Source organism: Ambystoma mexicanum, chromosome 5q, assembly GCF_040938575.1.
Source record: "Ambystoma mexicanum isolate Mex_15411 chromosome 5q, UKY_AmexF1_1, whole genome shotgun sequence".
NCBI classification, from domain to species: domain Eukaryota; kingdom Metazoa; phylum Chordata; class Amphibia; order Caudata; family Ambystomatidae; genus Ambystoma; species Ambystoma mexicanum.
This window is the reverse complement of record NC_090933.1, coordinates 617,240,109-617,265,228: the sequence shown is the minus strand read 5'-3', so window position 1 is coordinate 617,265,228 and position 25,120 is coordinate 617,240,109. Positions and strand designations below refer to the sequence as shown.

At 47.7% G+C, this 25,120-nt stretch overlaps 1 protein-coding gene across 2 annotated transcripts in view; it reads left to right on the top strand.

The window, feature by feature from the left end:
* NSMAF (neutral sphingomyelinase activation associated factor) overlaps positions 1 to 25,120 on the top strand; it is a 2,198,666-nt gene that overhangs the window by 1,336,232 nt on the left and 837,314 nt on the right. For both annotated transcript variants that reach the window (XM_069621092.1, XM_069621093.1), the window contains one exon: positions 23,160 to 23,291. In XM_069621092.1, the coding sequence (XP_069477193.1) occupies positions 23,160 to 23,291 (132 nt within the window). The remainder of the gene's footprint in view (positions 1 to 23,159; positions 23,292 to 25,120) is intronic.

The window sequence follows — 25,120 nt, the reverse complement described above, 5'->3', positions numbered from 1 at the left end:
TTTCTTACTGGGTCTGCCTTCAAGGTTCCACGCTGACTGTAAGCCCTTAAAGTGACTTATGCAGATGAAGGGTGAAACCCCTAAACTACTCAGGTGGTCCATTAGCCTGCAATGGCTAGACTTCACTATTGAGCATAGACTAGGGAAGAGTTATGATAATGCACATGGCCTTTCCAGAAGTTATGTTGACCGCCTGGATGAGGGTGACAACCTTATGGGCGCTTAGTTCACGATAACCTCAATCTGGAGGGGAGAAAGAGGCGACTGTGATGCTGGAAATGCATGGGAGGGTTAGGGCCTCCTTGTCCTGTCCTATACCTCCTTATTCTGGGTGTCCTGCTTATTTTCTGAACATGGGTCCAGTGTGGACCCCTGCCAGTGCAGCTCTTCATTTTGTTATTGGTAAACACTACCCACGGGATAACCTTAGGGCGGGCACCCTGTACCCCTAGTGTATGCATTTGGGCACATGTGTGTTGCCCACATAGCACAGTCTGGGCTGGTGGCAGCTACATGCCGATGTGACAGTGGCTCTAGGTATCCTCCATTTTTGGGATACCCAGGCCCTTCCATAAGAATCAATGGATTCCTGCACACAGACAAGATGGCCACTGGTGCCCTCTTGGTTTCCCTTGCCTTAGCCCCTTGTTCTGAGAAGCCCTGGCTCTATTCCTTTCCCTGAATAGTTGTTGGGTAGAAGGACCAAATATGGCTCTGGGGCTGCCTCCTGCCAGACTGGCTAGAGCCTTCCAAGGGACTGCTTGTTGTGAGTACACCCTTGGGGTGGAGTTTACCTGAATGGAGTGAGTAGTCAGTTTGAATTCTGTGTTGTGGGTATCTGGTTTTGGTTGTGTTACATAATGCCTGAGCCAGCCCTGACTGAAACTAGAATGAATGCAGTGTGGTGCACTGAAAGGTTGGGGAGTAGCCCTGAATCCACATTCAGTGTTGTGAGTTTCTGGTGAATAGCTTGAATGTATGTGAACCCTATTGGGTGCTGCCGGCATGAATGCACTTATTTGCGATTGTTTGGCTGGGCCTGGCTCAGCCTTGGTGAATGGGAAGTATTTATTTTTTATTTTTATTGACTTTTTATTCAGGAAAAACCTGAAGAATGGATCAAAAATCCATTGAATTTAGAAAGTCCCAATCTATTCATTAAAAAAATATTCACATTTAGGGTTTAGTTCATGCCACTTGCCACGTCAAATAGATCCCCTTTTTACTTATACTGACAGATTCTAGAGCCCGGTTTCTTCCTAGAGAGAAGATGTTATCTCCCTAATCTGTCGAAATATTGCATCAATTAATTTCACCATTGCCACCGTCCATCTAGTTGTTTTACCCAATATTAATCTGTTCCATAGATCATTTTCTTGGATCATCCACGGGTTCTCAATCAGCGGTAGCAGGTGAATAGATCTATTTTGTTTGGTGTTAAGACAGTCTATTACTAGATGTTTCAGAGTTTCCATCACCTCTGTCTTTTTACACAGTCAACTTTCTTTTTGTCTGAAACACCCCTGATGGTTAAGATTTCCTGTGTTAACAGCAGATTTGATCTTGCTTTCATAAGCCACATACTTTTTCTTTTATCTGGAAATTTGGCACAGTACTTTAGCGGGGACTTCACTTTGTTAAACGTTGCGGGTTGATGGGCTAGGAGTTTGTTTTCTGCGGCTGTTAATTGTTTGAATCCAATCCATCTTTTCCATTTTTTGTTTGATTCTGTCTGGATTTTCTTTAAGCTCTTTTTCTGTACAAGCTATTTATCGTAGCTTCTCTTTCCTGTTCTCTGCCCATCTGTTAGGAGCTGCACATTTGCCACTTTCCAGTTCTTCCTTGATGATGTTAAAAGCCGGCAACGTATCAGCCAGGATTATTTTCCTGAAAAAACTCATGGCGCTTTGGTCTACCATGGATGAGAGGGATACTAGACCCAGATCTCTTCTAATGGCCGCCATGGATGACTTAGGCACTCCTAAAACTGCCTTCCAGACCAGCCCCTCCAATCTGCTCCAAATCGTGGATGGGATGAAGAGAGACTTCCATTCCGTACACCAAAGCTGGGACCACTTTTCCCTTATAGAAGTTTATTGCAGGAATTATTGAGAACTTTCCAAATTTCTTGTCGACAATTCTCATTTGAGATGTTAATCTTTTAGCTTTGTCCCAAAGCATGTTTTGCATGGCCATATCTGTTCATAAACTGTCAATTTCAACTCCCAGATATCTGTTTTTTACCGATTCGATTTTGATATTATCGAGGAACTAGGACAGCTGTTTGGATTTTTTGTTCGGAGCTTTCTCAATCGTCAGAACTTTAGTTTTGTTTTTGTTGATTTCTAGATGGTTTTCATCAATGTATTTCGCCAGATTGGTTAACTTTCGTTGTAATCCAATTTTAGTCTGATCATTTAGGATGACATCATCTTCGTATAAAAGTCTAGGGATGGTAGTTTTGCCCATTTTTGGAGAGAAGCTCCTGACTTTCGCTTCAGAATGTTGTAAGTCGCCCAAGAATGCAATAAATAGGGCTGGTGCCAAGGGGCAGCCCTGTTTGACCCCTCGGTTTACCTTGACTTCTTCAGATAACGTTCCTTGCTGGCTTAATTTCACTCTTATGGTGTTTTGGGAGTGTAGGGCTTTGATTGGATCGAGCACCGATTGGGGGGCAGTTCCAGGAGTGTAATTTAGACCACAGCATATTTCGATTTATTTTGTCGAACGCTTTTGATAGATCAATGAAAGCTAGGTAGACCTTTGAGGCCCCTTCCTTCACCTTGGCTTTCAAGATGTTGATAATCATGATGTTGATTGATGTACTTCCATTTTTTTGGAAACCAGTTTGGAGGTTGTCTTTCGACGGGCCGCTTTTTTCCCAGGCTCTGAAGTGATCCAGGAGAAGGGTTGCATAGATTTTACCTATGATGTCGAGCAAAGCAATTGGCCTGTTGTTTTCCGGTTCTTCACGGCTCCCCTTTTTGTAGATCGGCACAATCACTGCTTTCTGCCATGTCTCTGGAATTTGTTATTTTGTCTCACATTCGCCGAAGATCTTGCCGATCACAACCGACCACACTTTGGGGAACTGTTTGAGGATCACATTTGTCAGACCATCCGGTCCTGGAGCTCTGGATGTTTTTAGCTTCTTGATTTTGAATTCAATGTCTTCAGGGTTTGACAGATTCACCCAGATGGGTTTTGGGTTACACACAGTCATCGCAGGTGGTTCGTTTAGCTCTTCAAATTCCGTCGTTAGATAATTTATCCATTTAGCCTCCGAGACTGCATTGCTCAGCGGCATACTCCATGTCGTAGATGTGCTTTTTATCAGTGACCAGAACTCACTCTATTTCTTGGATGCTAATATTTTCATCATATCTTCGGCGTCGTGTTGGTATTGGATTGCCCTGTGTTGTTTCCGCCAGTTGTGGTACCTTTTTATTTCTAGGTGCCAATTCGCCCAGTCCTCGTTTGTATTTGTCTTCTTTGCCCTTTTTTGTGCCCTTTTTTTCAAGCACCACTTCAGTTTTCTTTGTTCAACCAGCGCTTTGTTGTAAGCGTGTTTTGGCTGGTCAGAATTTGCACGTCTTCCCTTCAGCGGTTTGTTGTATGCCAGTAGTAACGGTATGTAGTTTGGTCTTTCATCTATCATGTTCAGTCTGTTGGACAAGACTTTCTGGTCCCATGAATTTTTGATTTTCAGAATGTCGGCTTCTGTTAGCCGTAACCGTGTTCGTTGACTATTCATTTCCGTTGCGAAAGGATATCCAGTTTTTACTGGTCTTGTTCCTTGCCATGTGCATGATAGTAGATTGTGGTCGCTGTTGTTAGTTCTTTGGACTTGAAAGCTCTCAATACTTTCTATTAGACCTGCTGAGATGCATATATAGTCTGTTTCTTTTGATGCCCCGCGTTCCCAGGTTGTGATGTTTGTTTGGTTAGGGAACAATGTGTCTGTTTTGGATGTTTCTTGAGCTGATGAGGTCCTTCCATGCTTTCCCGCGCTCCATGGTTGAGTCTGATGTTACGGGCCGTCGGTTGCTAGTGGTCTTTGCACGTGACAGATTGTTAGTTTGCTTTGAGATTGCCACAGATAATTTCGATCTCTTCGAACTCTTCATATAGCTGGTTAATCGTTGTGCTCATGTTTGAGCAGAATGATTTGGTTGACATGCGCTGCGGGTTCCAATAGCAGTTTATTATATCTAGCAGGTTCGAGTGACCTCCTCCATTCTTTGTCACTTTGGGACCAAGTTGTCACAATCACCAGCATTTCATAGGCTTCTTTCCACTTTCGTGGTTCAGCGAGGCCCAGCCCCGTTTTGATTGCTGTTAATAAGCCCGCTGAGGGTGTTCCTAGCAGACCTTTCTCAGCTGATGAGATTTCAACAGAGAAGCCGTCAAGTGCTGGTTTGGCCATCAGCCACGTCTCTTGTAAACATAAAATGTCAAATCTACCTAGGTTCACGTCTCCAGCCATCGTTAAATGAGTATGGCCTCTAGTGTTCGAAGATCCCAAGCTGAAAAGCTCCTTATCAGGCCGCTCCTCTCCGCTGGCTGCTGCGGTGGGGTTGTCGAGGGCCGGCCCTGATCGCTGCTATTTGTTGCTTTTCTCATTCCATGTCGATGTAAGCCAATTCCAGGGGCCTTTTAGTTGACCCACTTCGGACGTCTTTGCCTTGTATTTTGCCACATCGGTTTTCGGAGGAGGTTTACTTCCGAGGCGCCGCTGAAACTCTTCCGTTCTCAGGCTTCTGGCTGGACGGTGTCCCTGCTCGAGGTGATCGAATTGGGTTACCTGATTTTTTTTGAGGTATCGATGACCCTATCACGTTCGTTCCTTTCCCCTTTTTTTATTTCTGTCAAACGAAGCCTCATCTGCTCTAATTCTTTAAATGCCAACTGTTCGATTTCCTTAGTTCCCTCTGTTTTTATATGCAGGTAGGCTTTAGCTCTTTTTTCGGTGTAGTACTGTTCAACTAACTTGAGGTCTTCTGATCTTAAATGCCTTAGAGTGTTAGATCTCTTCATTATCTGGAGTACTGTTGGTCGATTTAATGGCAAGTGCTCTTTCTTTGGGTCCAATTGTTCTAACTTGAATAGACTGGTCCGGTCTTTCACTTTGTTTTTCACTTCCAATCTCTCTGTTGGTTGTCTCTGTTTCCTGGCACTACTTGAGATTTTGGTCCGTCTAGTTAAGTCTTTGTGTTGGGCCTCGTTCCAATGTCGTTGATTTATCTCAGTAAAATCCCTGTTCTTCTTTTGATACACAGGGATATCGTCTTTAGCGAGCTGTTCCTTCGCTGTTGGTTTGGGATTTTTTTCCTGCGTTCTCTGGGTGTTTTTTCCGATTATTCTCTCCTTTCTTTCCCATTTTTTTATTTCACTTGAAAGAAAGCCCATCTGCTTAATTTCTTTGAAGGCCGACTGCTCAATGTGTTTGATTCCTTCTGCTTTTACATGTAGGTATGCTTTGGCTGTTTTCCGCTATGGCACGGTTCTACTAAATCAAGATCTTCACTTCTGAATTTCCTTAAGGATTTTGTTATCTTCATTATCTGGACGACTGTATGTCGATTTAGTATAAGGTCATCTTTTTTTGCGTCTTGTTGTTCTAGCTTAACTAGACAAATCTCTTGATTTGTTTTTTGTTGCTGACACTCAATCCTACTTCTTTATCTGGTCCTGGTCGGGGACGTTTTATCTTGATCCTCATTTTGATCTAATTTTTTTATTCTGGTCCGAGTCTCCATTTTGCGTATCTTGACCTGAGACCCGATCTCTTTCGAGCTGTTCCTTCTCTGTCGTTGCATTATTTAGGCCGTCTACCTCAATTCTCTCTTTGCTCTTTCTCAATGGCATGTTGTCATCATCATTACGATTGAAGTCGTTGCTTTCCCAGTGTTGAGATAAATTCATTAGGACCGGATCTGTCATGAACTCCACCGCTGTTCTTGGGGATCTTGTTTTGAGGGCTTCTTCTAATTGAGCCACCGCGGGGGCTATCATCTCTTCTGGAGGAGACACTGTTTTCTTAAGTATTAGGACCGACTGTACCATTTTTGTCTTTGGCTGGTCTCTATTTTTGCTTTGGGGTGAGTTGGCCAGCTTTGGCTCGGAAGCCGATTCCGGCAGAAGTGTATTTTTTTTCGCTATCCGCGACCCGTGTTCCTGATGCCTCAATGGTAACACGGTCTGTGCCCCAGTGGGATCGGCGTGCTGTCGCTCCAGGTCTGCGATCTTTCTTTCTAATTCTTCAATTTTGCTTTCCCGTGTTCGCTGCTGCGCACTTTTCAGGTCTTCTACCGCCGTTATATAACTTTTCACATGTGACATTTTCGTGATCATGTTTGTCAAAATTGCTGTGTTGTCTCGAATCTCTTCTTTTATAGCTTCGTACAATTTGCAAAATGGTGCTAGTACGACTGTCATTGGCGACATAATTGCGATCATGTCAGGCTTCTTGTTTGGGGAATCTTACTGCATTCCTGCTGCTATGTCACTTAGTCGGTGATTTTTGGGAGAGGTTTGGCTTTTCTCAGATCTTCTTTGTGGTGCCGGTGAATCTGATGCTGAATATTCCATCAGCACACTTTGGTCTTGGTCTATTATTCGGCCACTTGAGAATCTTTGCTTCGTTGATTCGATGCCACGCAGTCGGCCCTCTCCATCCCAGGTCTTCGCAGACAGCGTCTTGAGTATGCCTGTCTCCAAGTGGGGCTTGGTCCATGCATATCTCTGCTCTTTTTCACCCAAAGAGGAGCTTCGGCCTTGATCATTTTTCGATTGTTGGTTTGAAAGGGGGGGGCTTTCCTCGTTATCTCTTCCTTGCTTAGTTTTTTGGGTGCTGGCTGCACCTGCGGCGGCGATTTCGTTTTTTTGGAAAAGTCCTTTGCCTCTTAATCTCCAGTGCGATGTTTTTTGGTGATTGGCCCGGGGACATTTGACTATGCCCTCTTATGTCATTTTGATTTATACTTTGCTCCCTATTGCTGTTGTTTGAGTTTTTTTGGGGTTCAATGTCTGCCACGACTGGTTTTGGAGTTTGGCAACAGATTGAGTCCGTTCTTCTCTGCTTTGACCCTGGAGGATGATCATGTGCTACTTCTAGCATCTCTGCATCCGAAATTTCGATCTCCGCAGTCAACTTTCTTTTGTATTGTTGTGTGAAAAATGCCTTAAGGGGGCATGATAGCAGTGGATTGGGTAGGTTTTTGGAGGGGGTGTTTCTCCTTTTAATCACTTTTACAACTTCAATCTCTTTAGGTAACGTTTTTAATTATTTTAACTTCTTTCCCAGTCGTTTGTTGATTATGGTCTTTTTTGGTTTTGTAGGTTTCAATTCTTTTTTGTTTTCGTTCTATTTTTCTTTGATGCTCTTCGTATTAGCTTTGATTGTTCTCCCTCTGATTCTTTGGTCGAGTTTTCCAGTTCGTTGACTATATCTCTCTCTGAGTTTGTCTCCATCCACAAACACAATATCATTCGCGCTTTCATTGTCCAGGTCGTTTATTAATGCCTCTGTGTCTTTTTCTAGCTGATTCTCGGTGGACGGTGGCTTTGCCACAGACAATGCAGTTGCGTCGTTGTGCTCGTCAGTATAGTGAATCATTGCCTTAATTTTGACACTCATCTGTGATTGAACCACATTGTTTGTATCCAGATCTGGTGTCGCTGTTATGATTGCTTCTTTCGTTTTGCACATGGACTTTGCCTCCGACTGCCTTCGAGCGTCTGGGCTCTTTACCCCCACTACAAGGTCTTCGGGGCGGCGAACCGGACACTCAGGGCTTTTTTTCCACTGGCCGTCGGCGTAGACGCCATGCATGCGCCTGCCCGCTTTTCCCGGCAAAGCCGTTCTTCGAGATTTGCGGCTGTGGGCTCTGCACGTCCTCCGCTAGCCCCCTCCCCGCCGCTAGCATTCCGCTTTGCTTCAGGAGAGAGCCGTCCTCCGACAGCTCTCACACTGGAGGCACTCGCCTGTCTGGCGGACAGCGGGCTGCTCGTAGCCGCGGGGGGGAGAGGGAGGTTTCTCACTCACCTCTCCGCTCTCCATTCCGCTTTCCTTCCGCTCTCGATCCACGCCCTCCGTGGCACACCGGGCGCTCCAACCTCCGGTCCAGCCCTCGGGCCGTTGGTGCCGCTTGAGATCTGCTCCCGCGGCGAGGCTGGGGCCAGCTCCGAAGCCGATGTCGATGCTGGCGGCATGACCCCTGCTGCTGCCACGGTAGGTTCCAGTTCACTCTCTCTCAAGTTAGTGATTTTATCGGTCGTACAGCTTTGATTCACTGCGTTTTGCAAAGTAGAACCGTTAGGTTCTGAGTTCAAGGAGTTCTTAGCACTTTTACTTGTTGACGTGCCAGTGGACATGTCCAAAACTTCTAACTCCTTACTGCCTTGCCTGGTAGGCCCGGTAGGCTTCCTGGAGGATTTCCCTTTGGGTGGGCGCACTTCAGGCTCCATTATGCTCTTGCTACGCGTCTGCAGTGGACTGCTGCAGACTGGCTCTCCACCTCGGCTCCCAGCTCCGCTCACCGCTCCATGTTGTATTTGGTCAGATATAGGAAAATTCCTGCAAAAGGATGTGGACAGGCTGCTCACTGCTGACTGCTGCAGACTGGCTCTCCACCTCGGCTCCCAGCTCCGCTGATATTAAGCAATAGGATAGCCTTAACAAATTTCCATCCAAGAATTTCTAAAATTATTTATAGGATTCTTCCATCCACACACCTTACATTCTTCCGGACACAATTGCAGTCAAGACCGGGAAGTATTTAGTATAACAGGGGGCCTCACACTCACCTCCTTGTCAGAAGCTGTAACAAGAAATCTGAAGTAAAATGCTACTTTTAGCCTTAACTCAAGTTCCAGGGCATTCCCCTGGAATTGAAGAGGCAGGAGAGGTGCCAATCTCATTGGTGCCATCTGTGACTTCACCAGGGCCAAAGTTCCCATCAGAACCCTCCCCACTTTCATCATGAGTATCAGAATCTACCTGGGAATCCACAAGGGAAGCTATAAGCTCTGCCCTAGACGTCCCCTCAAAGTCTATTGCTCTTTGCACACAAGCACTCCGTAGAGCTTCTGAGCTCATCTTAGTCAATTTACCATTTGCAATAGGTTGCATTGTTTGTAGTGTTTTTTCTAGTATATACCACTAAACCCTAAATGACCAAAGATGTAGATATTTTGCAGTAGCAAGGTTAAACACTGAGCCTTAAAACCAGTGATCCCACCGCTCTGCCACCATTGTAAAGACTGGAGGGGGTTGGGGTCTGTAAAGAATGGCTGGGATGCTCTGTACTTCTACCCTAACTGTATATCTGTATTTCTCCAGCATGGGGTCTGGTATGGATTCACATGCTCATGAATATTCCCCGTCATCAGGCTGGGAATCCTCGGTAAAGAAAAAATCAGTATCAGTTTCGTTTCTGATCTGTCTTTATTAGTAGTAACCAATCACTGATCTCTGGGTCATACTGCCCCCAGCCAATGACTGCCCTCTCCCTAAGCCCCGCCTCTGGCAGCCATCCTCAGATTTTTTACCGCACGCTCAAGTGTTGGGAGTCCTCGTGTTTAGCTCTCGAGTTTTTTGCTGCGTTTTCACGCTTTTTCAGGAGATTTCTCATTTTTTCGGTTTCATCGAGCCTCAAGCTCCACTGTTTCTACTTCCGACAACGGGGACCCGTTTCGGAATTCTTCTGCGCCCCTCAAGGGTGAAGTTTTCGTCGAGTTTACACTTCTTGGAGGATTCCGGAAGATCTGCGGCCTACCTCAACGGACATGGCCCAGGACAAGGGAAGCTCGACGCCCGGATCCAAGCTGTCCAGGTGCTGCCCTGGATGCGGATTACATGCCTTCATGAGGACAAGACGCACATGGAGAAAGACTGTGCGTTCTGCAAGAACCTTTCGGAATGGACCAAACAAGATCGTCGTTCCCGCCTCGCCGCCTGGCTGGAGAAGGGCACAGCAGGTGAGAAGGCGAAGAAAAAGTCTGAGCGGGCTTCTAAGTCCTGTGAGGGCGCCCCGGCGGCGGGGGCCCAACAGAAGGCCAAGCGCACCGAGTCCGCGGGCATCGGGAGCGCCGAAAGGTCGGGCTCTTCGGCTGCCAAGCAGGGCGCTACTTCCCCAGCACATTCGACCACGAGCCAGCGCTCTGCTTCGGGGAAGAGGAAGTCCGAGAACCTGGGTAGGCCGCTGGAGCGGACCCGGTCGATCTCAAAGGGGGAGCGAGGTGCTGACCCTCCCCCCAAGGCGAAGGCCCAGGACGCACCTACGGTGGTGAGGGCTTTGATCCACCCGGCAAAGGCCTCTACCGAAGTGGTTGCTGCGACCCTGGCGAAGCCGGCTGAGACTATGCCTGTGGAAACACCCTCTGGGCCCAGAGTATCCCTGCCACCGCGGAGGGAATCCTCTTTCCAGCCCATCGGTAAGACCCCCGTGAAGTCCCCAGCGGAAAAAGAGGGAGGGGGGCGGTGGCCATTACAGACTCGGAATCAGCCTCTGAGGAGGAACTGGTGGAAACCCGAGAAGGGCCTCAACGAAAGGTCAATAGGCCTCAACGAGAGGTTCATAGGCCTCAACGAGAGGTTCGAGAAGGTTCGATCCCAGCGGACGATCCCTGCTGACGTGATCGAAGATAGCGACGATGACAACGAACAGGGCCCAGTGGAGTGGCCATCCCGTCCGTTGCAGCCATTGCCGGAGCCCCAGGATAGCTTGGCGGCCATTTTGTTGGCAATCCAATCCTTATGCACCGAGATAAGGACGAGATTACCACGGACCCCGACGGAGGATCCAGAACCCAGCCCGTCGGAAAGCCCTCCGAACAAGCGGAGGAGAGTCCACCCCACTCCGCCCTTCGTGCCTGCGAAACCGGTGGACCCCTCATCCCCCTCGCTAGACCCTAGAGAGGATACGGCGACGGATACAGCGACGGGGACGGACGATGACAGCGGCGATGACACAGCGGACATCCCGTTGTCACACCCCCGCGGGCGTCTCCAGCTGACGAAATTGGCTCTTACCACGCCATGATAACCAGGGCATCCGAACTCTTCCAGCTCTGCCCTGAAGAACAGAAAAAGGAGGGGTTTGTGTACCAACGACGAGAGGCCAAGAGGAAGACAGTCCTCGCGGTGCCTTTACTCGACGACATCTGGGACGAGGGGCTTGCTGTCCTCAAGAACCCTTCCACGACACCAGCCAAGAGGGACAGGTACGAGAAGAAGTACCGAGTCCACGATGCCGCCCCCTTGTGCCTCAGGGCCCAGCCTACGCCGGACTCTGTCGTCTCGGCAGCGGCTAAGAAGAAGGCAGCGGGTACGGCGGCTTCAACTTCCACTTCCCCGCTGGACAGCGAGGGCAAGAAGTTGGACTCTATGGGACAACGAGTCATCTCATCGGCGGCAACGACGATTAAGGCGGCCAATGCCTTAGCGATCGTGGCCCGCTACGACAGGGAGCTCTGGTTCAAGATAGCTCCCCTGCTAGACTTCCTACCTGATGACAAAAGGGCAGAGGCCCTAGAAATTCTGCAGGAAGGCGAGGTGGCGTCGGATCACGCCATAACGGTGGCAACGGACATTGCCGATACCGGACTTCGCCAACTGGGCAACAGAGTTTGTCTCCGACGACGAGGATGGCTCAAGGCGACATACTTTCGTCAGGACGTCCAGACCAGAGTGTTGGACATGCCGTTCGACGGCAACAACCTCTTTGGTAAGGCGGTGGACGAGTCCCTACACGCCATCAAGACCGACTCAGAGACGGCCCGGGCGCTGGGGGTGCTTCAACAGCAACGGCTCTTTCGAAGCTCCGGAGGCAGACAGGGTGCCTCCAAAGGATCCAGCGGTGGCTCCTCCACTTACCGCCAGGCGGCCCGCTCCTCTTCCCAGGAGGCCTACGTCGCCAAGGCGGCAAAGCCGCCTCCAAGCAAGACTGACCCGGCCGTGTTGTCGGGCCCCCACCGAAGCACCCCGGTGGGAGGCCGGCTGATGAAATTTGTCAGCGTGTGGGAGTCCATCTCCACCGACCGTTGGGTGTTGGACACCCTGGCCAACGGGCACTCGCTGGAATTCCAAAAGAAGTGCCCTCGCATTCCTCCCGTGGCCAGGAAGGAAAATCACGTCCCTCAACTGCTGTTGGAGGTAAGGGCGATGCTCAAGAAAGGTGCCATCGAGCTCGTCCCCAGAAGGCTCCGGGGCTTCGTAGTGTACTCAAGGTACTTCCTCGTCAGGAAGAAGACAGGCGGTTGGGGCCCCATCCTGGACCTGCGTCGCTTAAACAAGTACATCAAGCGCAGAAATTCAGGATGGTCACCCTCCAGCACGTGCTGGGACAGCTGGAAGAAGGCGACTTCCTGTCGTCTTTGGACCTGGAGGATGCTTACTTCCACATCCCTATTCTAAAAAGGCACAGGAAGTTCCTCAGGTTCGTGGTTCAGGGATGCCACTACCAATTCAGAGCCCTACCGTTCGGATTAAAGTCGCCACCCAGGGTTTTCACCAAGTGCCTGGCACCAGCGGCGGCAGGGCTGCGCCTGCAGGGGATCCACATTTACCCCTACCCGGACGACTGGCTAATCCGGGCAAGGACAAGGCAACTCGCCGTCGAACACACAGCGAGGACCGTCCGGTTGCTCACGGAGCTGGGGTTCGCCATCAACTACCCCAAATCCCACCTATTTCCATCGCAGATAGCACAGTGGGGCAATTGGCCTCCCCTTTAGAGGAGAGGACCAAGACCATCCTGGGCAAGGTGCGGCACCTGCTAGTCATGGACGTGGCCAGGGTGAGGTCCATCAAGTCCCTCCTCGGGATGATGTCCTCATGCATCTATCTTGTACCCCTTTGCAGACTTCGGATGCGTCCGCTACAGGAGTTCCTCGACGCCCGCTGGTTTCAGGGTACGGACTGTTTTGGGGACAGGATCGCTCTCGACGAGGAGTTCCGTCGGGCGATCTTATGGTGGGGCATCCGTGCTCACCTTCCGACAGGCACGGAATTTCAAATCCCGGCGTTTCAGGAGACGGTGACGACGGACGCCTCTGTGGAGGGTTGGGGGGCCCACACCGGAGACCTCTACGCAAGAGGCCTTTGGCTCCCGGAGGAGAGGTCTCTCCACATCAACATTCTGGAGCTCCGAGCAGTGTTCTGGGCTCTCAAGTCGTTCCTTCCGTCCCTCAAGGGCAAAGTGGTGAGGATCTTCACCGACAACACCACCACGATGTTCTATATACGGAAGCAAGGAGGCACCATATCCCCAGCCCAATCCAAGGAGGCCCAGGATCTGTGGCACTGGGCCGTCACCCAGGGGATGTTTCTGGTTCCCTTCCACCTGGCAGGAATAAAAAACACTATCGCTGACTCACTCAGCAGGGAGCTGCGCTTGTGCCACGAGTGGGAACTGCGCCAGGATCGACTCTTCCAACGATGGGGCAAACCCCAGATCGACCTGTTCGCGACGGCGATGAACTCCAAGTGCCAGAGGTTCGCCAGCAGGTTCCCACAGCCGAGGAGCATGGGCGATGCTTTCTCGTTGCCTTGGGACGGCCTGTTTCTATACGCGTTCCCTCCATTGCCGCTCCGCCGCATCAACCAGCTCAAGAAGTCCAGCTGCAGGATGATCCTCGACGCACCGGCGTGGCGAGGCAGATCTGGTTCCCGGACCTTCTGGACTTGTCAACGTCCCGGCCAGTCAGGCTGCCGGCGGACGCGGATCTTCTCTCCAGAGAAGGAGGCGCCATTCTCCATCACGACCCACAGTTGCTGAACTTGCAGGCCTGGCTCCTGCAGCACTAGAGTTTGGAGGGTACGATATCCCGGCTGATTGCAGAGAGGTTCTTGCAAAGGCCAGGGCGTCCTCAACTCTCAAGTGTTACGGTCATAAATGGAAGAGGTTCTCTGTCTGGTGCTGTGCACAGAAGATTAACCCTCTGCGGATTACGGCCCCTCAAGTGCTGCCGTACCTGCTGTCGCTGGCCAAAGCTGGACTGGCTCACGCCTCCATAAAAATACATCTGACTGCCATCTCCCGATATACCAGGACTACGGGACGGGCGTCCTTGTGGTCTCATCGCCTGGTGAAGGAATTTATGAAGGGACTATTCCGATCATTCCCGCCGGTGAAGGCTCCTGCCCCGGCGTGGGAGCTTAATGTGGTGCTGACCAGGCTCATGGAGCCCCGTTCGAGCCTATGCATTTGGTGCCTTTGAAGTTCCTGTCATGAAAAACAGCGTTCCTCGTGGCCTCACCTCTGCACGACGAGTGGGAGAGATTCCGGCCCTATCTTGCAAGCCTCCATACTTGACTTTTCATGACACGAGGGTGGTGCTGAGGACGCACCCCTCCTTCATGCCTAAGGTGCCGTCGGACTTCCACCTCAACGAGCCCTTGGTGTTACCAGTTTTCTTTCCGTCGCCTTTGACGCCGGCCGAGAGGACTCTGCACTCGCTGGATGTAGCTAGAGCGCTGAAGTTCTGCGTGGACCGCACAGAGTTTTCGGAAGACATCACACCTGTTTGTGAACTTTGGGTCTGTGAATCAAGGGAAGGCTCTCTCGAAGACTTCCATTTCCAGATGGCTCTCCGGCTGCATCATGCATTGTCACCGGTTGGCAAACCGACCGCTGCCCGGCCGTCCGAGAGCCCATTCAACCAGAGCGATCACTGCTACCACGGCGTTCCTGTCTGGTGTGCCCCTGCTGGACATATGCAGGGCTGCTACGTGGAGGTCGACGCACACCTTCACAAGATTCTACTGCGTCGATCGGGACTCCAGGGAGGAGTCCAGGGTCGGCCAAGCAGTGCTGCGCAACCTGTTCGCTTAAGGTGAGCCTGGTGAGAAGGTAAGAGATGCTTAATGTTGAGTTGTTGTATTGCTTAATGTTGAGCCTAATGCCACCTCCTGTAGTTGTGCATGTGTATACTGCTATGTATTCTTTTATTAATGAGCATGTGAATCCATGCCAGACCCCATGCTGGAGAAGGAACAAGTTATTTACCTGTAACTGTTGTTCTCCAGCATGGGTCTGGCATGGATTCACATGCGAACCCTCCCACCTACCACTCTGCGGCTCTTCACTTGGTCATACTGCCACTTGGCGTACTACCAAATCTGAGGATGGCTGCCAGAGGCGGGGCTTAGGGAGAGGGCAGTCATTGGCTGGGGGCAGTATGACCCAGAGATCAGTGATTGGTTACTACTAAGAAAGACAGATCAGAAACGAAACTGATACTGATTTTTTCTTTACCGAGGATTCCCAGCCTGACGACGGGGAATATTCATGAGCATGTGAATCCATGCCAGACCCCATGCTGGAGAACAACATTTACAGGTAAGTAACCTGTTCCTTCTGGGGCAGAAAAACAGATACTCCTCTCCAGTTTTTACACTAAAGCCTTCATGACGTATTGTAAACATTCCTTTCCTTATCGATAAAACCTGCTAAAGACCTCTTCCAATATCATAACGAAAGAAAACCTAGAAATGTACATTTCCCTACATATGAAAAATACTGAGACGAGGAGGCTGAATGGAGTAATGCAGATCCACAATGCCGAGAACTGCAGAATGCGCTCTAGTAGTTAAGAGCGCTTTACAGATGCCGGGAGATTTAAAAGGTGGAACCAAAATGAAGCGACGAGAAGCTACTTGGGCAACCTGCTTTCGCTGGTGGATGAGTGAGGAGCTGTACCACTCAAAGCAATAAGATTTGAGTTGTGTTTGGTTTCACTGTGTAGGCGTGTTCGCTGAATATTATCGCTCTATCACAATTTACTGTCCCCTATACCGGATTCCCTGTATGAGGAAACGCAATTATATAGGGATCTTTGAATCTCTCCTAAGGGGACTGCTAATTTTGCTATTAATGTCCAAAGGCCACGTGAAAGTATTGTAGGTGGGTTGAGTCTGGACTTTGCTACCTTGCTTCAAGACCCTGATCGAGTCAAAAATGCTCTTTATGACGACTATTGGGTTAAGACAACTGAAGGTTTCCATAAATATCCATCCATACGACATTTAGCCCACTAACATAAAAGAAAAAGGAAGATGGAACTGGAACTTGCTTCTTAATAAGGAGGTGGTTATTAGAAGAGGTATGATTCTGTGATCTGATGTAAAATGCAGATTTTGTACTAGCAAAATTGGTGGAGTCTGTTAAACATCCGATTCTGTATTTCGAAATGCTGAACTTCCCTCGAATTAAATTCTTGGGGAGAATGATGACATTGATTGTATGGAATAGCACTGAAACCTTCTGGCGCTGTTGTCTGTATAGGTATAGTGACAAAGTTACTGATGGGATTGCAGTGGCTGCTTTCTTAAAATCACTGCATTTGTCTGTTTTATCTCAACCCTTTGATAGGTGCTTTCTTATGTAACTTTTAGAGTGCCCTTTTATTCTTCTCTGTGATGTTGTCTATGAGTATGATTAAGTGATTTTTTTATCTGTATGTTTTATGATAATCAAATTAAATCCATTTGTAAGATTTTATGGAATTTGTATTGTGATTCTTTTGTAAAGGCTTTATGTAAACTGTATACAATAAAAACAAAAAAGAAACAAAATGGTTCACGATAGCTCAGAGGCTAAGAAGAGCACTGAGTCCAGCTCCCAGACTGCCCAGTGGCATATGTAGAAAAGGTCTGATTCAGATGTATGCCACAGGTATTCTGGCATTCAGGGCTGATGACAGATTAATGCTGTTATGAATACAAAATTCCAAAATGTCCTAATTAGGCTGCCCTCCCAGAAGAGACTTTGAAGGTCTGTTATGAAAAAAGGCCTCAAAGTAGATTTGAGACTCTTGTGGGTAGTACACATCTGCAATCCTATATCAACAGAGATGAAATGGTCACCTTGAATACGTTTGAAGGTGCAGTGATCTGCCCCACTCATCACGTCAGCTGTCATTTTGGGAGCGCAGGAAGCCCAAAAAACAGACAAAACAAATGCAGGCCTGAAGAAGAGCTGGTGCACGTTACCAGTCCAAAGAGGACCTGATCTCATTGATGCCAACCCTGCACAGCCCCGCTATTCCACACTGCCCCAGAGAAGCAGATAAGTCATTCTCCCACTAGATGTTCCTTAACTGTCTCGCTCAGATGCCCACAAAACCGGGATCAGGACTCTTGCATTGGTTAGTTTAAAGCTCCACTGCTGCTCCAATGTAAATTCTTGGGGCACGTGGTAGCAATGACGCATTGAGCCACCAATATTGACTTCAGTGCCCTTGACCCCTGCGCCCCAACTCTCTCAACTGCTGCATGCTATCTTCCCAAGTTAGGCATGTACTGTTGTGCAACAGCCATTCAGGAATGCTCTAAGGAAAACACCTTACTTGTTTACTTGCCATAATGATAAGGAAATGTGTAATATGTATGTTAGCTATTTTCCTCATTGCATTGCTGATATAAAGTGAGCTAGTACGGTGGGCCACCATTGTCTTTACCAATTCCCTAACATCAGGAACACCGAATCAGGAAGCATCAGTGAGCTTGACTGCTGAGAGTCTGAGGCCCTAGAAAACCAGCATTTTCATTCCGTTCCAGTTTTCATGGTGATCCTTAATGAAACCAGAAAACTCATTGACTAGAGCATTGTATGGTCTCAAGTGTATGATATGATAAGTCATTTATAACGCACTTGTACACAAGTGTTTCTAGGTGTAACCAAACGAGGGAGCAGGGGTGGGAGGGAGGACAAGACAAACAATCACACTAGACCTTATGTCATTCAGATTGTGCAAGTGCAGGGGAAAGGCAGGAGGGAGTGCAATCGGGGAACATAGCTCAGAGTAAAAGTGGCCAGGGCAGCGTGGCTCTGGGTAAGTGCAGGAGGCAGGGAACTGTAGAGGTTACAGTTACAGCCCCCTAAAAGCGCAGTAGGCCCAGAGGCAATGCAGGGGAGATTGATCATGGAGGAGCCTGGTACCCTGTGACACTCTTAAGGTAGCCAAGCAACAGTCGTCGCAGCAGACAGGTAGGTCAGCAAGGGAGGGAGGGAGGGAGGGAGAGAGAGAGAGAGAGAGAGAGAGAAAGCAGAGGGGAAAAGGAAGGCCTTGAGCTGCTTCCGGAACTTGAGGTGATCCGGCTCGATTTTTGAGAGGGGCAGGGAGGCCCTTCCAAAGGGAGGCAGAGGAGAGAGATCTACCACCCACTCTCTGCCTGGAGAAGTGTCTGAACCTCTGAGAATTGGAGGTAGCTGAGTGAAGGGCTCGAGAAGGAAGGTATTTAGGAAGAGACAGTTGGATGTAGTGCCGACCACCGACCCCAGAAAGCCTTGCGTACAATGCAAAGGGTCTTGAACTTGATTCTTGCAGCCACTGGGAGTCAGTGGAGAGATTTCACGGCTGGAGAGATATGGTCCCTGGGCTTGAGGCCAAGAATAAGTCACGCAGTCCTTTTCAGGATTAAATGCAGAGGGTGGAGAATAGAGGAAGGCAGATTGAGAAAGAGGCTGTTGCAGTAATCCAGCTAGAGAGAACCAGGGCTCTAGAGACAGTGAGCTTCTGGGGGAAAGTAAGAAAATGAAGAATACCTCTGAGGAGGTGCAGCTGGTAGTGGGCCTTCTTGTCAAGGCCCATGATGTGAGGAGAGAAGGAGAGAGTGGAGTTGAAGATTACACCCCGTTTTTTTGCCACACAGGAAGGTGAAGGAAGAGGGCGGCCATAGTGAGAGAGAAAGCGGGAGCAGGAGTCCCAATGAGAAGGATCTGTCTTTCTGGCATTAAGGCAGATATCATTGGAGGCGCACCAATTCTGAATCATGGATAGTCAGGAATGAGTGAGAGATGAGACGAGCTGAGGGAAGCCTGTAGGAGAGCGCAAAACTGAAAGGGGCCAAGTAGACATTGAAGAGCCTGGGTGAGAGGTCTGAGCCCTGGGGAACACTACATGTGGAGTGAGAGGTGGTTGAGAGAAAGGACCCAAGTTGGACCTGGGAGGGTTGCTCCCGGAAGGAGCCCAACCACTCCAGGGCCTGATCCAAAATGCCCAGTCGATTGATAGGGATGACGTGATTGACCGTGTCGAAAGCAGAGGAAAGGTCGGGGAGGATGAGGAAAGAAGAAAGGCTTGAGTCAAGATTGGAGAGCAGATCATCACAGGTGTTCAGGAGAGCAGTTTCCGTGCCCCTGGCTGCTCTTTAGCCAGACTGATGGTCAAACCAACAGATTCAGTGTGGAGAGTAAGATGGGAGATGGCCAGATTTTCCAGGAGTTTTCCCAGGAAAGGTGAGATCGGGACGATAGTTTGCCGGGCAGGTAGGATTGACAGAATGCTTTTTGAGTAGGGGGTGAACAAGGGAGTGCTTGAGGATAGAGGGGGGAATATCTAGTGGTGAAAGAGTGATCGCAGAAACCAGCCAAGGCTGGAGCGGGAGTGTCAATGTGGTTCTTGATGGTTCTGGAGGAGCAGCGGAGCACCTGTGTGGACGACACTATTATTGCCAGGGTCATACACAGGGTCTGTAAGGGAACAGGACATGTGGAGACTGCAGAAGGATTGGCCAGCTCCTTGCAGATTTTAAAGAGTTTGGCCGTGTTGTTAGAGGCCATGGAGACGCAGGCTTGGATGTGGACTCTCTTCTTGAATTACCTTTGGAGCAGGCGGTAGGCCAGTTTGTCAGAGGATGCACCTGAAGCTCTCCACTTCCTCTCAGCCACCTTGTACTTGGGTTTCAGGGCAGTGAGGTCGGAGTCATACCAAGAGTTGCACTTGGAGGTAGGCTTCAGACAGAGTCTCATGACAGGGCCAAGGATGTCCATTGTGTTAGAGATAGAAAGATTCAAGTTACAGAGTGCTGCGTCAGAGTGTGAATCAGCAGGAGGAGTAGGAGGAACAGAGAAAGTAGAGGCAAAGGCATCCACTGACATGCTTCATGGGTCGAATTACCGAGAAGGTAGGTGGCAGTGCTGGTATTAGCCTATTTGGTCTAAAACAATTGACCGAATGACCAATTTGGTCGAATTTAGCAAGGGTGATTTGGCCTTCGTGGCAATTTGGTTGCATGTATTGCAAAATACCAACCCTGGAGAGTAGGGGTTGCGGGGGTGTCCCCCGCTCCCCAGGGTTGGCATTTTGCAATTTTGGGGGTGCAGGGGTGACGCCGCTTCCTTAAAATTGGAGGCAGGGGAACAAAAAAAACAAAAAAAGAACGCATGTGTGTTTAAATTGGGCTCCAAGCAAATAAATTGGGGTCAGTTTGCTGCGATTGAAAGAAGAATTCAGCCAAACATACCTAAACTTCAGTTCTGGGGTGGGCTTAGCCTGAGGGACAGAGTTTCACACACATGAGAGGAAGGCAGAACGTGGTCGGTCCAAGAGGGAGGAGTGGTGAGAGGGTTAGAGAGGGGGATGTCTGAGGAGATGAGAACATCCAAGGTGTGTCTGGCAGAGTGTCGTACCAAAAGCGGGGGAGGGGGGAGGTAGGGTGAGAGGGAGAGAGATAGAGGGAGCTAGCTCTCGATCTTACAGAGGAGGGATTAGAAGCATCCAGGTGGTGTTGAGGTCTCTGAGGAGATGTAGATGAGAGGAGAGGTCTGCCCACTTTGAGAGGAAGAGGGTGACTTGGCCAGGTGGCCACAGTCAGAGAGAAGACATTCAAAGGAGGAATAGGCCTACGTATGAATGACAAAAGCAGAGACCCACTCAGGAAAGATCAGACCTACTTCACCTCCAGGACAGTTTGTTCTGGGTTCGTAGAGGATCTTGTAGCTATCAGGGAGGAGAATGTCAAAACTCATGACAGGGCTGCCATGAACCACGTTTTGGTGAGGGTGAGGACATCCAGGTTAAATTCTTCGAGGAAGTGGCAGATGTCAGAGGAGTGTTTGACAGCAGAGTGTGAGTTGAGAATAGCGACATGTAGCAGGTTGCCACATTTGAAAGACTTCCCTGGTGGGGTACAGGCTAGAGGTACGCCCTGCGGAAGCGGTAGAGGGGCCCGAGAGTGGGCAGAGGTGGTAGAAGGAGGTAGCAGAGGAGCCAGAGATGTGCTAACAGGAATAGCAGGAGAAAGAAGAAAGTTGATAAGACAAGGGAGACACCTATCAAAAAGAGGAGATTGGGCTGAGGCCCTGGATCAAGACGGTGCCATTCTGATGGACATTAATGATGACCTTGGAGGAGTGGAAGGAGGCCAAGAGGACCTCCCACTGACTACCACCATTAATGAAAGAGGAAGAGAAAGGAGAGGGAACAGAGACCATATGAGGGGTCTATAGGTCTGGAGAGGAAACGACAGAGGATGTCAGTGCGAGTCTGTGTGGAGGAAGCACTGATGTAGGTATCAGCAATAGAGAGGCCTGGATTTGAGACCAGGATGTCCCTCTTGAACTTCTTCCTACCCGACTTAGTGAGAGGGATAGGATAGGAGATAAAGTAGCAGTTAGAGAAGATGGGGTAAACGGAAAGCACTGTAGAGAGGGTACAAGGGGGAGTAGGAGGAGGGAGCGAAAGAAAGAGGAGGGACGCACAGCCCAGCGCCGCACAGCATGGATGCGCAAAGGGGGTGGGTGGTCACATAGCAGGGAACACACAGAAAGATAAGACGAGTGCACTCCACAGTACAAGATAATCACGGCGGGGTGGGGACCTAGGGTGTGGGATGAGCCTAATCAGACACAGTTAACAGTACCACAATTACCACATAGCAGAACGAGATGCAACTTTCCTAAAAAGAGGGAAAAAGGCCTTGTTTTAAACACAGCGGTAATGCAACGAATTAGACTTTTCTGGGGAGATGTGGGGCAAGACTAAACAGTACAATTGTTCAACTGTTCATATTTGTTTCTAAGGGATTAGAACCTTTGGAGAGAGAGACAGTGTGATGTTAAAACTATTCCACACTGCAAGGGTTCTTCATTTATTGCTCACTGTTAGAAACCACATCAAGTGCCTTGGGATTTCCTACTTCTGAGCTGTCTGCAAAAGACAAAATGGGACATATTGTTATGCAATGCACCTTACTCGCAAGTGGAAACTGATTCTAGTGATGATCAAATGTAGATCACTTTTTGTTGGGTAAGCACAACATTTTTATTTTTGTTTGGTGAAAAAAGATATCATTATATCTATTACGTATGCTTCGGAACGCATTGAAATGTATGTGCTGTTCAATGACATTCTATGCTGATTTCACATGGTAGGTTTCTTGGCATTTCTGGAACAACCTGCCACCACAAGCTTTCTTAAATACGACGCCATCTCTGCCAGATGTTGGTCATCATGGGATTTCCTTCCCATCTTGTGAAGCAGAACAGTTGCGTAGGTTAGATGCAGACGGTTCAAAAAGAAATGGTGTGTTAAACTAGAGGCACCACCTCCAACTCTAATGGGAGCTGCAGAGACAAACTGGCAACAGTTTTAAATTGGATCCTTTTTATTTGAGGCATTTACGTGTGGATAATTAATTTTGTCAGGGAAAACCTTGAGCTTATTCTCCAAAGCCTAAATATTGCAATTGTATTACTGTTGTGTAGCTTTCATTTTGCAGACATTTTCAAAGACATCTTGGTGGGGAGGTCCAGGTTTTGTGACAACCATTGAGATTTGTATTTAGAGCAGATGCCACCCATAGTTAATGTTTTGCTTAAATATGTATTTAAATCAATGCTTATTTCTCTGCAGTCTGTACATTGTATTATTAAGTCATTTTCTTTAACAATATAACACCAATTTTGAAGCTTGCAGATTCTAACATATATGTATATTTAATGGGACTTACCTGTCCTCCGATCTATACTCTTGAATGGATTCTGAAGGCTAGGATTTTATGCTCTTGAAGCTGTATGGGTTCAGTTATACACAGAAGTTCTTAAACCCCTTTTCCATTTTTGAGATACTGTGCTAGTTATCCACTTTGACAAAGTCCGCTAGTCAAATGTCAGGTGACTCTGTAGAGTATATCCACACTAGATGAATACATTTAAAATGTTTCTCCACTGCTAAAGGCATGCTTAACATCAGCAAAGGGTCATGTGTGACCACTAAACTGAGCCTCTTTGTCCTTTCCACCAATCGGACATTTTCCTCAGAAATGTTTTCGTTATTCTGAAAACATGAATATTGAGAGCGTTGTTTGTGCTATTTCTCTTCCACCTAAATTTGTGTAATACGTCTGTTTGTGATTGATTTTAATTTAACAGATCCTGATGACTATTTAAGGAAGAACAGAGACGCTTTGGAAAGTCAGTATGTGTCAGAACACCTTCATGACTGGATTGATTTAATATTCGGATACAAGCAAAAAGGAAGTGACGCTGTTGCAGCCCATAATGGTAGGTACATTCTGAAACGAGGCATTTTATGAAGTTATCCTGATGTTTTGAATGAATTGGCATAAAAAACATGGAAACAATGAAACCATAAAAGGCACATTAAAAATAAAGAGTTGTACTTATATAAAATAGTAAAGGGCAAAATTATATAAAATAGTAAAGGGCAAAATGGAATGCAGTTTAAAATGAAATTAAGGGAGAAGTGGATTGAAAGCAGAATGAGCTACTCTAAATTTTCCCTGTTTAGTAATGTTATTAATAGCCTGCTGTTTTCATATGGCCTTATAACCTCAAACAGGCCTTCATGTTCTGTAAATAGGTGTTCTTATCACCGTACTATTAAAAGTAATCATAATACTATTATTAATGGTAGATTTTCAGTCTTGTATTGATGAATTGCAAAGTTTGGCCTTGCACAATTAAAAGCTGTGACCTTAATGCAGCTATAGATCTTTGAAACACGCACACTAAGATGTTTGCCAGATAAACTTCATTATCCAACTAAGTTAAATTATCAGGTCTTCAACTGTTTTTTGGAGGACATTTCTGGTGTCATCACTAAGGCAGGTGCTGATACCATTGCTACAGTAAGAATTCCTGAGTGATGGTTAAATTATACCCAGAAGTCTTATTTTGCTACTTTTGTAATCCAGTTGATTGTTTGAGCAAATTGAATCTGTTAGTAAAATTAAAGATCTAAGACATTCATTCTTCTATTTGTGCATTGAAAATGCATATCCACACCTACTACTTCTACCTTCATTCAGAGGTCAAAACACTTAAGCTCAGTGAAAGTGTGTGATGTAGTGGGTGAATGATAATGAGGTCAACATGGATGCATCTGCTAAGAATGTAACCTTCGTGTCCTTCAAGAAATAATTTGTCAAACTGTCATTTTATTGTAGTTATGGAGGTGTGTGAGGATGCCACTGGCTTGGAGGATGTGGGAGCGATAGTGAATGCGTAACGCTGTACCCACTCTCCAACAGCACCTCAATATGGCAGGTGAAGATGAAGAGTTTATAAGACGCCAAGCTCAAAGCTTAATCTATGCAAGAGGTGACAGCGATGCAGGATACAGCTCAAAAAATTCAAATCAGCTCCAAAGATATATGTCATAATGTGTAAAAGAAGAGAATGTTTTACTGAACACTCCCTGTCAGAAAAATGCAACCATGAAAAATAGCATGTGAACCAAAAGAAAACTAGAATCACAATATTGCAATAATGTTATTTGGAGGGTTCATAAAAGATTACAGGGAGTAAACAAATCCTGACAAACTAGTGCCAGTGGAAGTTTTCAACATGTTAAGCCATGGTTGAAGAGCACACATGCATTGTTAGAGGATGGGCAGAGGAGGCAAAGTTGCCTAGTTTAGTTCTAGTTCCACAGAAAAATGAAAAGTTTAGTTCTTACAATCAAAAGTGAGTCTTTGCAGTGTCTGAAGAATGCCTGATAACCAAAGTACAGTTTGCTCCCGGTAGACATGTATGATGTGAAGAAATTATTATTAGCGTGAATTTGAGTAGAAGAAATCCAAAGGCAATGCTGTGCCCTCAAGTTAGCCTTGCAGTTGCTCTTGTTGGCTTTGTTTGAAAGTATAGACTGTCTTTTAAGCCTCAGGTAACCTACCCATCCAACGTACGATCGCAAAATCTCCTCACCTTTAATGCTACCATTTCTGACCCTCTCAGCTGTTTGGCTCAAGCCTGCCTCAGTTGTAGCAGTGGAAAAGGAGCTAGCTAAGATGCTCCAACCACCTCCTGAAGACTGTTTCCCCCCCCCCCCGCCAACCCCAGTTCTAAGAGGCTTTTGGTACAGGCTTTCA